We start from the raw sequence: 14,760 nt of genomic DNA, 5'->3' as shown, positions 1-14,760 counted from the left end.
AGCTTTGCATTGGAAACATCCTCACATCCTTTCAGTAATCTCAAAAAAGAATCACTCCTATATTGGGACAAAATCAATCAGTACATGACAGTGAAAGACCACCAGCAATAGGCGAGCACATGTAACTTGCGGTTATGGCTTAACAGTCGCAGTTTGGTTAAGTTTAGGTACTAAACTGCTTAGTTTGGTTTAGGAAACTAGCAAGGAGTGCACTAATGTCAACACATGTAATTTCTTGATGAGTCTTGATCATAACAAGTCTCCTGTTTGCTGAGGCACTCTCTTTCTCTTAACCCGTAAAAAGTGGAAGAGGAATGGTGGAGGGGATTGTCCTAAATTTTTAAACAGGGCTTTTAATGGAAATGTGATTGGAAAACGAAAGATGGGAGAGGATCAGGTTAGTCATCATCCCAACACACATAGGAGCAGCGGATCAAGAGCGAGCTGTTATTTTGCAGATACATATTTGTGTGCTGTTAGAAATGTGTCAGTTAATTAAAACTTCAAAGGAAGGAAGCTGCTTGATAACAACTGCAGGTATCACAAAGTGAACAGATACATTTTCTCCTCCTGCAGCAGCACAATATGCAGAACAATTTATGACTTAGTGCAAAATCACATTAAGGCCTGTAGGCTTTTTCTTAATTCACTCTCTTCTATACACACAATCCAGCACTGAGGATGAACTAGGGAAATGGAGAGAACACAGGAACTTTGGCAGAAACTTCAAAACACGATAGTCACAGAAAAGACACTTTCAGTACTAGTGTGAACAAAATTTCACAGTTCTAAAGGAATACAGTAGTCAAATTAAATATGTAGGTCTTAGCTCATTTAATAAATATTTATCCAGCACCCTTCTGCTCTTAAGCAATGGTATAATGGAGAATTAGCACCACCAGCACTTTATCTGAACACAGCATCACCATGACGGTATTTGACTCCCTTTTCACACCCCCATATGAATCATGGGAGCTGTTTTCCTGTCATATCAAATATTAAAGGCCTTTGGAGTTGTCCCACTATTTTCCTTCAGTAAATTTCCTTCCATTTCTGCAAGGAACCACACATACAAAAATAACAACTACAGCAAAAACTGAATTTTGTACCTCATAGACGTGTCTTGTGTCTGCTCATTAGTCCTCTACGTCCCTGAGCCGAGGCGCCTCATTAAGAAAAATCCCTCAATCTCCCCTGATAGCCTTTGAATAAAGGTCACTCCTTCATGCTGCTGCTAAAATAGTCTCCATCAGGTGATTCATTGCTCATTATGTTAACACAGAATTAATCCCTTAAATCTGTCAGCTGTGATATCAGTGAAGATACAAAATGTTAATAAAGGAATAAACTTGCATCCTGAGTGTGACAGCAGGGAGGATCCGTTTCTTGCTGAATCAGCAGAGAAATAAACTAGAATTTATTGAGAGCTTAGTGGTTTTTCAGCAGAGACATGACTAGCACAACATAAGTATATTGTTTTAGTTTGTGGGTGTCATCTCTGAATGGACAGTCTTACCTCTAGTCCTACTCTCTGTCATGTGCAGTGAGTCATGTCTATGCAGCACTATTATTATCACGTCTGCCCCGGGGCGGGAATAGGAGATAAGCTGCAGTTGAGGCTTATTTAAGGGTGGTTCAACGAATTAAAGCATATCCTCACTTAACACTTCTGGATTAAATTGTGTGACTAGAGGAAAACCTCCAGTGCCTCACAGACAGGGCAGTATCTTACTTTCAAAAATGCTTTTATGCGTGAAATTTCTCTCCTATAGCTGTTATTACAACAGGATATCACTCATGTGGCACATAAAAGCTACCAAACGACATTATATGAGTGATTTATTGCAGTAACAATAATTGAAATCACCAGGGAAGAGGAATATATATAATTCAAATACTACACTCTCATATTTTTTGGCTAAATTTTTATAATTTGCTTGAAGAGTAAAAAATATCCATAACTGCAACTTTTCATCAGTTGCTTTTCCGAGAGGAAAATTGTTGCATTGGTCTCTGGAGCTAAAACTTCAGTCTGATGCTAATTTGCATCACTTTGGATTCATATAAGGCTTTAAACTTTAATACAAGCTTTCCTCTTCCTTCCCAACTCAACTATTTGAGATTGCTGCATGACAGTTAGCAACGACTTATTTGAGATCAGGTTGGGGTCATATTTGACTGTTCAAAACTCTATTCAGTCCTCCACACTATTAAAGTTTCACCTTGATTTATACACTACATTCACTGAAACTACAGTTCTGTTACTGTCTAGCCACCAGAATTCAGATGAAAGAAGTTTATGAAGCTTTGCTAGCAGCAATGTGCAGGTCATGGACTTTTTGGTTGCATAGGGTTTTCTCTCAGGCTGTAGATGCTGATGAAATATCATGTGTTTCCTTGTGGGATAACAGGACTACACAAACTACCAACTTCTATGCCTATTTCTCTGTGAAAAACTGAGTTTACTGTAAGGTTAATTTGCACTACATGTCATATATATGCAGTGCAGTTTTTTAAACTGTTCCCCTCAAACGTATGTATACATTTGACATTAATTAAACACCAATACGGTATAAATGGAACAGAATGTTAATGTCGTTATTACACATCCATTACTTCCATCCTAATTTCTATTCATAGATCTTCATTTTGACAAACTGAAGACCTGATGGGTGTTAGTAAATCGTGAAAAATGCAGAGTGCAGCCTCTGTGTAATTTCCCACTTCCAGTGAAGCTGAGACTCCGACTAACGGGTGCTCCTCAGGGGGATTTATTAAGCTAATAAATGGTGGCAACTTTTTACATCCCATTTGATCTGAGCACACACATGCTCCTCACGTTCTACCTGAGCTTTAAACAATTTGGTGCATGGAGAATGAAGTAATGGCTGGAAGTTAACTATTGCCAACTGCTGGCTACAATAGAAATGCCTGAATTTCAGGTATGTCCAAACTGACACCCTTTGACCAGCTAATACAGGAAATACTGGTGTTTCAGAATCCTTCATCATTGCATCATGCAATATTTGTGTATGTGTGCACGGAATGCCAAGCACTAATGACCCTCACTTCCTGTGATGTTGCATCATTGATTCGTGCAATATGATTTTTTGTTCCTGGTTTCAGCTCTGGTAAAGATGTACCATCCAGTCAAAGGCGTACAGAGAACTCTCCAGTATGGTGCAACATGGTGCAATCAATGTCTTTGTACTACACAGAGAGATGTCAGAGAAGAGTTATTGTCCTGTTCAGTTTGCTGTTTTTAGCTCTGTGATGAAATATGGATTAAAGTATCAGATCAGCTACTTGGAGGCATGTTACAGCTTTTTATGTATGCTAACAGCTCAACAAGAAGCTTGTCAACTTTTTGTTTCCACACATAAGTTGATTGTCCGTCTAACCATAGTCTACACACTGACATTTTCAAATGAGATAAATTAAACTCTAAAAGTTATGTAACAACAATGTTGGCAACTACATAGCTTGTGAATTCATCAAAAAAAGGAACCAGGAGTTTTAGTTCCTCTCCGAACTCATGACTCAAAAACGCAGGAAGGCACTCTGCTGAATTCTGTAAACCCATTACAATGTTTGATGCTCCCCTTTCTTGCTTCAGTGACCACCATCAAGCATTCATTTTCTATTTGTCGGAGCAAGTTTGAATCCTCTCATAAACAAACAAGACAAATACAATCATTATGTTGTCTCCATGCAATCAGTTCAGCCTCAAAGTTAAAACGCAAAGAAGCACTTAAGGCAGCTGCTTACAAAAATGATGCGAACAGGTTAAAGTGTTTATCCTGCCATGTTATCACTTAAAACTGTCCAAGGATTGTTGTCTCAATGTCTCACATCAAGTGATTTAGTTCAACGCAGACGCTGAAATAATATCATAAGGTGAGATAGCTGGTAGGGCAGTGAGTGTTAATGGAGTGTGTGTCAACTTTGGGATTATAAAAGAATCTTCAGACAATGGAGAAATTTTAAAGTACTTGATTCCCCAGGCCCAAGATCAAGTTCCCTCATTCCACTGAACTCATTTGTTCTCATGAGTAACTGACTCCTGTAGATTTAGCATTGAAGTGCAGCATAAAATAAAGTCTAGGGAGAAACGTGGGTGTGAGTTCACTTCTACTGCATGTCACACCACAGAGTCATAAACTCACTTGTAAGGTATTGAGTCAGAGATATTTGAACTCCTTACAAAAGAATCATATCAGAACATTATAGATCTGCTGACAGGTGTTGAACATAACATTAAATTTGATTCAGCCCTTGTCCATACAAGCGAGCATGATATGAGAAAAAAAATGTATGGTGTGATAGCTTTGTGTAATCTTGTGATAGTGATATGAAGTGCAACAAATAAACAAAAACAGCCAGATTATATGAGCTGTAACCAAGCGGCAACCTCCGGTCTAAGAATATGAGTCCAATGTGGAAGTGCTAAAAACCGCAGTTCATCGAGGATCTGCTTGAGGCTGGCTCCGGAAGTACAGGGGAAACCACATACACACCAATTTAAAAAAGATGATCTTTACAGCAGAAATAAACATGTTTACAGCCTGGTACAAAAGACGAGTGTAGTCTGGATAGCTCATTTCTCGATCGGCACACACTGTAGAGGGGGTGAATTTTTTTTCTAATGCTGCAAATACTATGATATTGAGATTATGAGTCTTCCAATGAGAGGCACAGCTGCCTGCGGAAACACTGTAGCTGTTGGCTAGGAGGCTAAAACTCTGCCTCTTTACGTCACAATCGCTCCACAGCAGCAATATGGCTGCCGACGAAGATTGACCTCAAACAGCTCTTCAGAAACAGGTGTCGTCATGGATACTACGTCCATATTTTATACAGTCTATGGCTTTAACTCACAGTTTCAATGTCTATCTGCAGTTCTTCATGTCTTACATGACACCTGTGTTTGTTACTTGTCTCTCCTGAATCCAAAATCAATCCAAGCAGAGGTTTCTTTAGCCACTAAAGTGGCACCAATTTATCTGAAGGTATTTAATAGTTAGCTTGAGCTTTAACTGTCTGCATCAAAAATGTGGGAGTATGGTCATTAAACACAAGCCTCCACAACACTACTTAAAATTTAGGATTGCAATCCAGGAATGAGGTCAAAACTGACTGTACAGTATTAAGAGAAATCTTGTTTATTGTTTTGGACTCATAAACCTTTTGACATAGTTTTATAGATACGTGGAAACCTCTTTGTAATACTAATGTGCATTTTTTCACATTTCATTTGAGATGTTTTGTCTTGCCTGAGTTGGAAAATCCCATATGTTACTACCAACATTGACCAAGGCCTCATACCATCCATGTGTCACTGGTCTGTGTCCGTGGGCTGTGACAGTGTGACACTGACTTCAACTATGATTTAATTCATTATTTACACATGTGCTAGCCTGAGAGCCAGACTGATCTGCTGCTCATGTTTTATTTGCACCTGCAGATGTGTCTGGTCCTCCTCCTGTTCAGACAGACATCTGGCAGACCTGGTCATGGTCAAGCCAATCACAGCTGTTTATCTGACGTGGGGGTTTAGGGCTTTTTAGACATTTTTGTAAAAACGGCTGCTTTAAGATTTTCTTCAAATGGTTGTAGGAGCATGGAATTGAGTCCAGAGACATTTGTGGTTGACACCAGAAAATAATGCCCCTTTGCAAATGGAAAAAAATAACTGAGGGGTTTCAGACTAATTCACACTTCACAGTTGGCCCTGTGATGTCAAGCTACATGTGTCCTATTCATAAAATGACATGTCAAAATGTCTCCCAGGAAAAAGGCCCATTTCAGAAACACTGTTACCTCAAACTCTTGTACCTTTTGCTCTATTTCTGTATGTTTAGAGAATGTTACACTGTCGCCAATTAATTTGCAGTGATTCTCTGATGATGATAATGATGATGATGATGATGATGATGATGATGATGATGATGATGATGATGATGATGATCTCAAGTTTCACATCTCATTCAAACACTTGTCTATGTGTGTGAAGAGAAGCAGCCATCGAGAAATGGCAACTGATGCTTAAGGAAATGAAAGCTTGTTGTTGGGTTTACATCCCACGAGAGGACGTGTGGATTAGTAAACACTGCCGAGACACCTTTTCAAGATTTTGTCTCACTCTGATTAGTTAGAGGCTGCGATGAGGGACCAAACTCTATAATTCATGATTATTCTTACTGAAGGCAGATAATTAATGAGTAAGATTGAGTGCAGGAAAAAACAGCTCTGTCTTTTCATCTCAACAAACAGCCACCCTGCATCCCCTGATACCTGGATGCTCTTTTTAAAGATAGCTTCTCAAACTAATGGGAAACAGGTACTTTAAGTTGAGTAGTTAGAAGAAGAGAAACAAATCTAGAGCAAGATGATGACAAACAAAGACTTCTGAATTGGTTGTGAGGGGAAGTAAGGAAGTGGCAGTGAGTGGGAGGATGTGTGTGTGTTTGTTGTTAGTGGGTACATGCATGAGTGAGAGGCAGAGGAACACAGTGGTTGTGTTTTTGCAGCACCAGGATCAACTCAATAAAAGCTGACTATTTCACTTTTTCAGCAGATACATTGGAGTTGGAATTTGCTGTACTTTTTATGAAAGACTAGACTGATGTGTATAGCAGAGAGGTGCTGAAGTGTGACTGTGTTAGTGTTTAGTCAGAGTCCACAGGTTTGATATATTGAATTAAGCTTTCTGGGCACGATGCCAGCGCAGAGATCTGAGAAGCTGTGCAGCCTGTTGAAATGATGATATCTGACTTTGATCCAAGTATATGGACACTTGTTTTTAGAGATTAAAGACAAAGCTACATGCTGCTTATCAATATTAGAAACATGAGTATTAAAGGGGCCTGTTTTCTGTTAATTTGACCTGGCTCTGTTGGAGGAAGATGGGGAGAACGATTGGATAGTTCATCGTAAGATTTAATACATGATCAAGTGTTATTATGAAGCGGTGTCAGGGATTATATCATGCGTAAAGTGCTTTGTAAATTCACTGAATTTCAGTCTGAAAGTGTGGACACGTTTCCATTCACTTTCTGAACCTAATCTAAGGAGCCATCATCATTAGATGTCACTTACCTAGTAAGAGCAGTTTCACTTCTCTGGCCGCCTTCTCTCCGTCCTCTCGGAGGTTTTTGTCGATCATCTTTGACCTCTCCGCGGCTGCCTTATCCTCGGCGCTCACCGTACAGCCCATGGCTCCAAACGCAGAGGCGCACAAACCACTAGCGCACAATAAAAAAGCAGCTTCAATGCTGATAGTCTCAGCGTGCCAGGAGATGGTTGGTGGAGCTGTCAGGAGTCAACGGCGTAGGAAAAGGGTCGGTTTCAGAGTTTTTACCCACGCGCAAAAGTCCGGCTCTCCCGTTAGATTAGTTGCTTACAACTGAAGCAAGATTCACCCAATTCATCAGGTTAGTTTTGCAGAATTTCAGGCTGTTGTGGCAGGTCCATGCTGTTTGTACACTCAGATCCCGCTGTCCCGCATCATTCACAGGCTGGGATGCCTCCGCTCCGCTGCACCCTCTCTCTAGTCTCGTCGGCCTGTGCCTCGGTTCCTTCACTACTGCAGTCCTTACCTTGTGCCCAATTAAGCTTCTCAAATATTCTTATGACAATTGGATGTACACGACCAGTCCCATCAACGTCCCTTGGCTGACTTGTCGCGATAGTCCAATTAAAGCAGGTGAGCTCTTCACGGCAGCTTCAGTGGAACCAATTAGATGTGAAGCCAGTGAGGCGTGATTTTTCAGAGTGCAGTGTGCAGACTGCAGTGGGCGCTGTGCCAGCATAGATGCCTCCTGCGTGTCTCTTGGATTCAGCCTCTCAGACGAAAAACAAAGCGTTATCCATCAGAACTGTCCTTAATGGCTGAATGAACTCAAGACAGGCAGGGCTGTCTCTCCAAAATAGCAGGGCGGGCGGTCAAAATGGCTAAAATGTCTATTTCTCACTTGTTTATGAAATTTCTTGGTACATAATATGGATCTACAGCGCCCTCACGTGGACGTAAATATACATGTGTTCTGGTGGCTCAATTTCTGGGCAATGTTTTTCAGAGGCAAAGAAGCATATAAATAATGTATAAAACCTATATTTACATGGGCCTTTTATACAATAAATGTTACTCTGAGTGCTTTACAGACTAAGGACGACAAAGGAACAAGAGCATTGTTTAAAGCTTCAGTCATAGTCAACAATGAGCACTCAGAAAAATAAAAGGGCCAAACAAATTATGTCAATTTTTTCTTCTTTTGTATGTTAGAGGAATATGCAGATCGGATTTTAGAAATATACTGTTGCTTACACTCTGTCCTTCAAAACACTGCAAGTCTGTCAAATATGTTCATATTCTACCTCTTAGATTAGCAGATTAATAATAATTGGGTTTATTGTGTCTGAAGTGTAAAAATAAGCAGGCCCCTGTGTATTAGTATATATATTCTGACTTAAAGAGAGTCTATATGGTTTGTGACATTAGAGGTTTAGCAGTGAGGGATCAGAATGACATGCGGTTCAGGTTTCTTATTTTCTTGTTAACATGATAGAGATGGGGTTAGACTCTTGTTTTAGATGATGTACAAAAAAGTGTGTATTTTGGGTTTAGTATAATATATTTACAGTGGTGGACAAAGTACACAGCTTCACTACTTAAGTCAAAGTATAGGTACTCCAGATCAAACATTACTCCAATACAAGTGAAAGTTGCTCTGTCAAGTTATTACTTGAGTTAAAGTACTGAAGTACTTGCTTTTAAAAATACTTAAGTATTCAAAGTACTTCTTAAAAAAATCTCATAACATTATATTTTCGTGTATTATGAATACAGTCAAGATTACATAGGAGTACATTCAGTTACATTATGTTTATTTAGAAGCCAATACTTGAAATCTCTAGAAACTACACCATGGAATAAAAACAGCAACTAAGTTACTCCAAGCACAGACAACTTAGTTTGAAATGTTCATCTGGATTGAAAAAAATGTTACATAGCTCAACACACTTTCTCAGGTTGGACAGTGAATATTTGTATGTTTGGGCAGAGTGGGAAACAGGGAGAACATTTCAGCTGATACGTATCATTCTTCTAACACGGGCTGAAGATATGGTCATGGGTGCTCAGGTGGAGAATTATAGCCATCGTTACCACATCTAAATGAACTGCTCTGTGTCAGCTCCACATTCAACCGTGGAGATGCACGATATACAGGTACGGCTAAACCACTGAGACAAACAGAACTTCACAAACAGTTTGCCTCTTAGGGATCAAATTTCAGGAGAGAGAGATGGAAATTCATGAGCTGATGTCAAAGCAAAAGTAGTGAGTAACTAGAGTACCGATAAAAATATAGTGGAGTAAGGAGTACAATAATTGTCTTCTAAATGTAGTGGAGTAAAAGTAATAAGCACCCCCAAAAATAATACTCAAGTAAAGTACAGATACTCCGAAAATGTACTTAAGTACAGTACTGCAGTAAATTTACTTTGTTACTGTCCACCACTGTATATTTATCCTAACTGATAGAAAAATGTCCCTGAAGGTAAACTACACAAACATTTCATGGCCATAGTTTTTTTTTTGACAGAATGCCAAAAACTCACTAGCTAACAATATTACATAATGTAAACATTTGAAATAAATATTAAAAATATATGACATAAATGTAAAATAAATGCATAAAAGTAGTTTATTACACAAAAAACATTTTTAAATGTGTGAAATGTTTCGTGTTTCATTGGAAATGTGTGCCTTTTATTGTTGCTGTTATTGAATTATTTTTTGTGTTTACCGAGATGTTTTTTTGCATTGTATGTTTGGGAAGTTGAATTTCAGTCCACTGTAAATCAGTTAATCCAACTGCAAAATAAGAATTAGCTTAAGCTCAGAGGAAATAATGACAACAGAGACAATGTAAAAACATCTACAATTATTTTATTGCCAAACTAAAACTGTCCCTGCTATTTACACTTTACAAGCTACTGTAAATATGCATCACAAATATAAAAGGTTTACATTTATATATACATTATTTATAGAAAGCCACGTCTTATTCATCAAAATTCATGGGCCATATTATACTTTTATAGTCGTGTCATGCTCATGGATTTATGTCAGAACAACAGCTATAACAAAATACCACATTGATCAGTTTAAGTAAATGAAAATATCATGTTAGAAATATTATGTCAAGATTTAGAACTGTGTACCTGTTTTAAAGCATTAGGCATTTCAAAGCAGCAGGTAGTCAGTTGTTATTTTGGCACAATCCCTTAAAATCAAGAGAAACTCTGTGTACTAAATATGACAAAGCTACACCACGCCCATCACTGCTGGTAGCATGTGCTAAAGAAAAGGGATGGATGTAAATACATGTTTCCTCTACTGTTGTTCCTAAATCAACCACAAATATCAAGAATCAAAACTGTGTAACAAACATAAAATAGTTCAACATAAATAAAAGGAGAAGAGTAATGATTAGTCATTACTTCTTCAAACCTTCTTTGGATAAGAGCAGCATATATTTGTTATGACATTTCACTGAGTCTATTTTGTCAGGCTTAACAGCTTGTGCAGTTGATATAATTTTTTAATCTGTGATCTATATTTAGTTAAAATAAAATGATCCTCTAATCTTTAAAAAATAATGTCTTGTAAGTTGTCAGTGCTATTATGGGACACAAAACTCGCCTGAACGATTACCAACAACATATAACCAAATACCTAACTTAAGCTAAAGCAAAAGTAATGTTTGCACCATGTAGCATCTTTGACACCAGGCTTCATAACACTGATATAACACCATAATAACAACAGCACATGTCTTAACTCCAATACACTTCACTATAAGATGCCAAAAGTACAGTATTACAATAACATCTATATATATGACAGTGTAAGCGTGAAAGTCTGTGTTACTGTGCAGGTCACCATACACACCATGGACAGACGTGACATCACAGCATGCAAACACAAAACTTCAAGTCTGCCCCTGCTGTGTAGGGGAGACGCAGAAGTATAAATCAGAATTAATTAGTCAACAAGGGTGATCGCAGATCAAAGAACTACAAACCAGTACAGCAAAGACGTTACAGCACAATTTTTTAAAAAAGCCTTATACATCTTAAAATTAATCAAATAAACTGGATTAACTCCACCACACCCACCTGTGGATCAATGTTTACAAACACACATTGCCAGGCGAACCCGAGAGGGTATGAGTTCACATGAACAACAAAAATAAACAACTTTTCTAGCATACCCTTTGTGATGTCTTGCTAATACAGTGTTAGGTTTTATTTGCATGGATTTAATATACTTATTATCCTCAAGTTGCCACATATTTTTGCCTTTTGAAGACCTAAAATAGATTTGATGTGTCAATACCTGTGCTGATGGGCTGTTTATTTCACCTGGCTATAAAATAGCGGGCAGTTCACCCTCACGTCATGGTAAGCTACACTAACTGCCTTCTGTCTATAGTGGTATCTTACAGATATAATAGTGTGGTGTTAATCTGCTTCACTAACTGGGAAAGCAAATGCATAAAATGTTCCCTAAATTGTTTACTAAATATGGATTTGATTCAAGTTTGGGGATCAAACTTGAAAAAAATGTGGTAAAATAATGTTGATTATTCAGTTTATCAAAGAGTGTGAAGAAGTGTTTTCTCAATTTGTTAAATCTTATAATTTAAAACTTTAAAGTAGGATTCAAAAATTCATACTGATGTGATTACTTAGCTAAAATCAAAGGAAAACTGTCGTGGTTAACTTAAACTCTACTTGGTTAATATCTACGGTCACAGTTTGGCATATTTGTTCTAAAATCAACCTCTTAGTATTTCATAAAGCACTTCATCATTACATGCTCCTTCTTGTTTATACTTAAGCTAAAATAAAAAATGACATACTACATAATATACTTGGATCATTGACTTCATCATATACAGTAGTTAAATATAGTCCATCTGAATTAAAAACACAGATAAAGTAGCTAAATAAATATACACTCCTGTTTTTTTTCTTCTAAAACTGTATGTTTGAGTGCTGCTCCAAACGCTTAAAGGCACCAGGGTTTCTGAAGAAAGTTTGCAGGTCTGAAACAAAAGCCTAGACAATTAACTTAAAAGCTTTTCTGGCTCTCGAGAGATCACAATGTGAAAAGTCATCTGCTCTCTACGGCGTTTAAGCACTTTTTTTTGTCTTTATCTGACACCTTAATGAACTTTTCAGAGGCTGCTGGTTAGAAATGAGATCATCTGACCTTCCATTTTTGTGCGTCTTTTTAAAAATAATTGACATTTCTGTAAAAATAACAAGTTATTTCACCGTTAATCTCTCTGTTTATATCCTGATGTCTTCTTGTCCTTGGCCAAAAGACAATCATGTGTTTTTTCTCCTGTACAGTACCAGCTGCAGCTGTTTGTGTGGAAATAAAGAGGTGGCAACAGGAAAGGACCTTTTCACCATCATGGATGGACATAGTCACTCTCTAACAGAAATGAATTAAACAGACCCTGTTCAGTCCTAATTATTCATAGAAATTGCATTGCACTATGTTAATTCAATATGTCAGATATGTGTTACATTCCAGTCACAAGGTTAAAGAGCTTGATCAGTATTGTGATATTCCAACATACTGCTCTGTATGTTTTGTACGGATATAAAGCCCAGGGTGTGAGCTGGGCAGCCCTGTAGTGTGTTCCCACTGAGGTGATAATGCTCCCTTTCCCCCAAAATACTTGCGTACACACACACACACACACATACACACACACACACTCTGTAGCAGCATCTAGTGGCCTCCTGCAGCATGACCGCCCCCTGTAGACCAGTCGATGATGATGAAGCTCAGACTCATCACCATGAAGGAGACGCCCAGGGCAGCAAAACACGCAGCCTGAGAAAGAGGTGATGTGTTATAACCAAGCACTTTACCCACTGAAGTGTAATATATTTAACACTTGATAATGACTTGGCATATGAGTGTTTAGAGGGAGAGAGATTTTGTGGTCTCACCAGTATCTTGGGTTTAGAGTTCATGGGTTCATCCTCTTTCGGGACGATGCGGATGTAAAAGACAGCGGGGAAGATGAAGATGAGGCATGGAGCAGATGTGGCACCTTTAAAGAGAAAGAGAGAGGGATGGTTATAAACAAATCAACACGTGTGGCAGTTTAGCTCAGGGGTTGGATCGCGTGCCCAAATTAAAGAGGCTTAAATCCACAAAGTGGTGGATTAGCCTAGCATGCGAACTGTGCTTCTTTTAAAAAGTCACAAAAACAAATGCTGATGAATTCCTCATAGACATTATTATGTAATCACTGTTTTGAAAGTCTTTGTTTTATAAATTTTTGGTGCCATGTGTTTGTGAAAATTTTGTTTTTGTTTCCGTTGTTTTGTAGTTTAATGCTACTCATCATTTATTTGCTCAGATACTTAGTTTATTTTTCATTTTCATTCTTGATTTTTATAATTGGCTGCTATTGCATCTTTGTTTTATGGATAATGTGTGATTTTAAATAACTGTTTTACTTGTTTTTGTTTTTGTTTTGTGGACCCCAGGAAGACTAGCAACCACAATGTGGAAGCTAATGGGGATCCTAATAAATAAAGAAATAAAGAAATAGAGTGCAGCATTGAAACTACCCTGACCACCCTGAAAATATCTACATCAGGTGGTGTAACAAGAACCATCAACGACCTACATCAACCTGATCACAGCCTGATTCAACGGCTTCATGTCAGTCCCAAGCAACTTGGCTCTAATAGCTGGCTTTTGCTGACCAAAATAGTATTATGAAGAGCCAGCTCTTATTGAGCTGAGTTAAATGATCTGGATCACTGAAAAGAGCCTGATTTCACATCACAAGGAGCATTCACCCTGAGGTTGTTTATCTGAGAAAGAAGGATCCAAGCCCTGCTCTTACATGGTAAGATGGATCACAGACAACTTGAGCAACAGCATATGGTCTTTTTAGATTTGAATGGATCCATGGATCTTTATAGATATAATGTGTTTGAATTAAATCTTTAACTGGACTTGGATCTTTGGGACCCTTTTCACTGCAGCAGGAAATGGGCAGACTGTCAGACTTTAACAAGGTTTTAAAGTTAAGGTTCACTTCTGTTCATTTTAAAAAATATATCACGGATGAACTGTTATTAAAGTTCACATCCTTGAAGACGGATTAATGGTTACATTTTTGATTAACTGTGCGACCCCTGAAAATACCAAAAGCTTAATAAATCTGTTGACCGTAGAGGGTGGGGGAGTAAAATAGGAGAACATTTTTACACATAAAGTTGAAGGCTTGATTTGTGAGTTTTATCTGAATTACTGATTTTGTAGTAGTGTTTTAAATTTGACCTTCCTCTGTTGTTCAACTAAAAAAGTCCCCCGACTGTGCGCCCTAAAAATACACAAAGCTTTGTTGTAAACAGCTCCACACGTTGCATCATTTCTTTCTGTTTGATGTCACTGTACATTTCCGGAACAGAGACCTCCACATGTGTACTTAAATGCATGCACGTGTTTGTCAAAGTTAAACCTGTTGCTTTGAAGATGCCCTTGGTGGTCCTTTAGCCTAAACTATTTTGGCTTTCATCTCTAACCTGTACCTGACCACAAACCTGAGGACAGAGCGTGGCAATAATATTGACTCAGGTCATCAACAAACATGCACTGGTCACGTTTTTTCTTGGTTTGGCTTTTTATGTTTTATGCCCGTAACTAGTGAG

At 38.2% G+C, this 14,760-nt stretch overlaps 2 protein-coding genes across 2 annotated transcripts in view; both read right to left on the bottom strand.

The window, feature by feature from the left end:
• The window catches only part of LOC117820730 (guanine nucleotide-binding protein G(i) subunit alpha-2), a 56,407-nt gene extending 48,445 nt beyond the window's left edge, over window positions 1-7,962 (bottom strand). Inside the window, exon 1 of the mRNA XM_034694639.1 lies at window positions 7,099-7,962. Coding sequence (XP_034550530.1) covers window positions 7,099-7,216 — 118 coding nt within the window. The 5' untranslated portion in view covers window positions 7,217-7,962. The remainder of the gene's footprint in view (window positions 1-7,098) is intronic.
• Window positions 7,963-9,932: 1,970 nt separating this feature from the next.
• Window positions 9,933-14,760, bottom strand: part of slc38a3b (solute carrier family 38 member 3b) — a 33,821-nt gene continuing 28,993 nt past the window's right edge. Inside the window, exons 16-17 of the mRNA XM_034688239.1 lie at window positions 13,039-13,142; window positions 9,933-12,919 (exon numbers count right to left, since the gene is read on the bottom strand). Of these exons, the coding sequence (XP_034544130.1) occupies window positions 12,815-12,919; window positions 13,039-13,142 (209 nt within the window). The 3' untranslated portion in view covers window positions 9,933-12,814. The remainder of the gene's footprint in view (window positions 12,920-13,038; window positions 13,143-14,760) is intronic.

The sequence above is a fragment of the Notolabrus celidotus genome, chromosome 1, assembly GCF_009762535.1.
Source record: "Notolabrus celidotus isolate fNotCel1 chromosome 1, fNotCel1.pri, whole genome shotgun sequence".
NCBI lineage: Eukaryota > Metazoa > Chordata > Actinopteri > Labriformes > Labridae > Notolabrus > Notolabrus celidotus.
The sequence above is the reverse complement of the archived record's forward strand: the minus strand, read 5'-3'. Positions and strand labels throughout refer to the sequence as shown.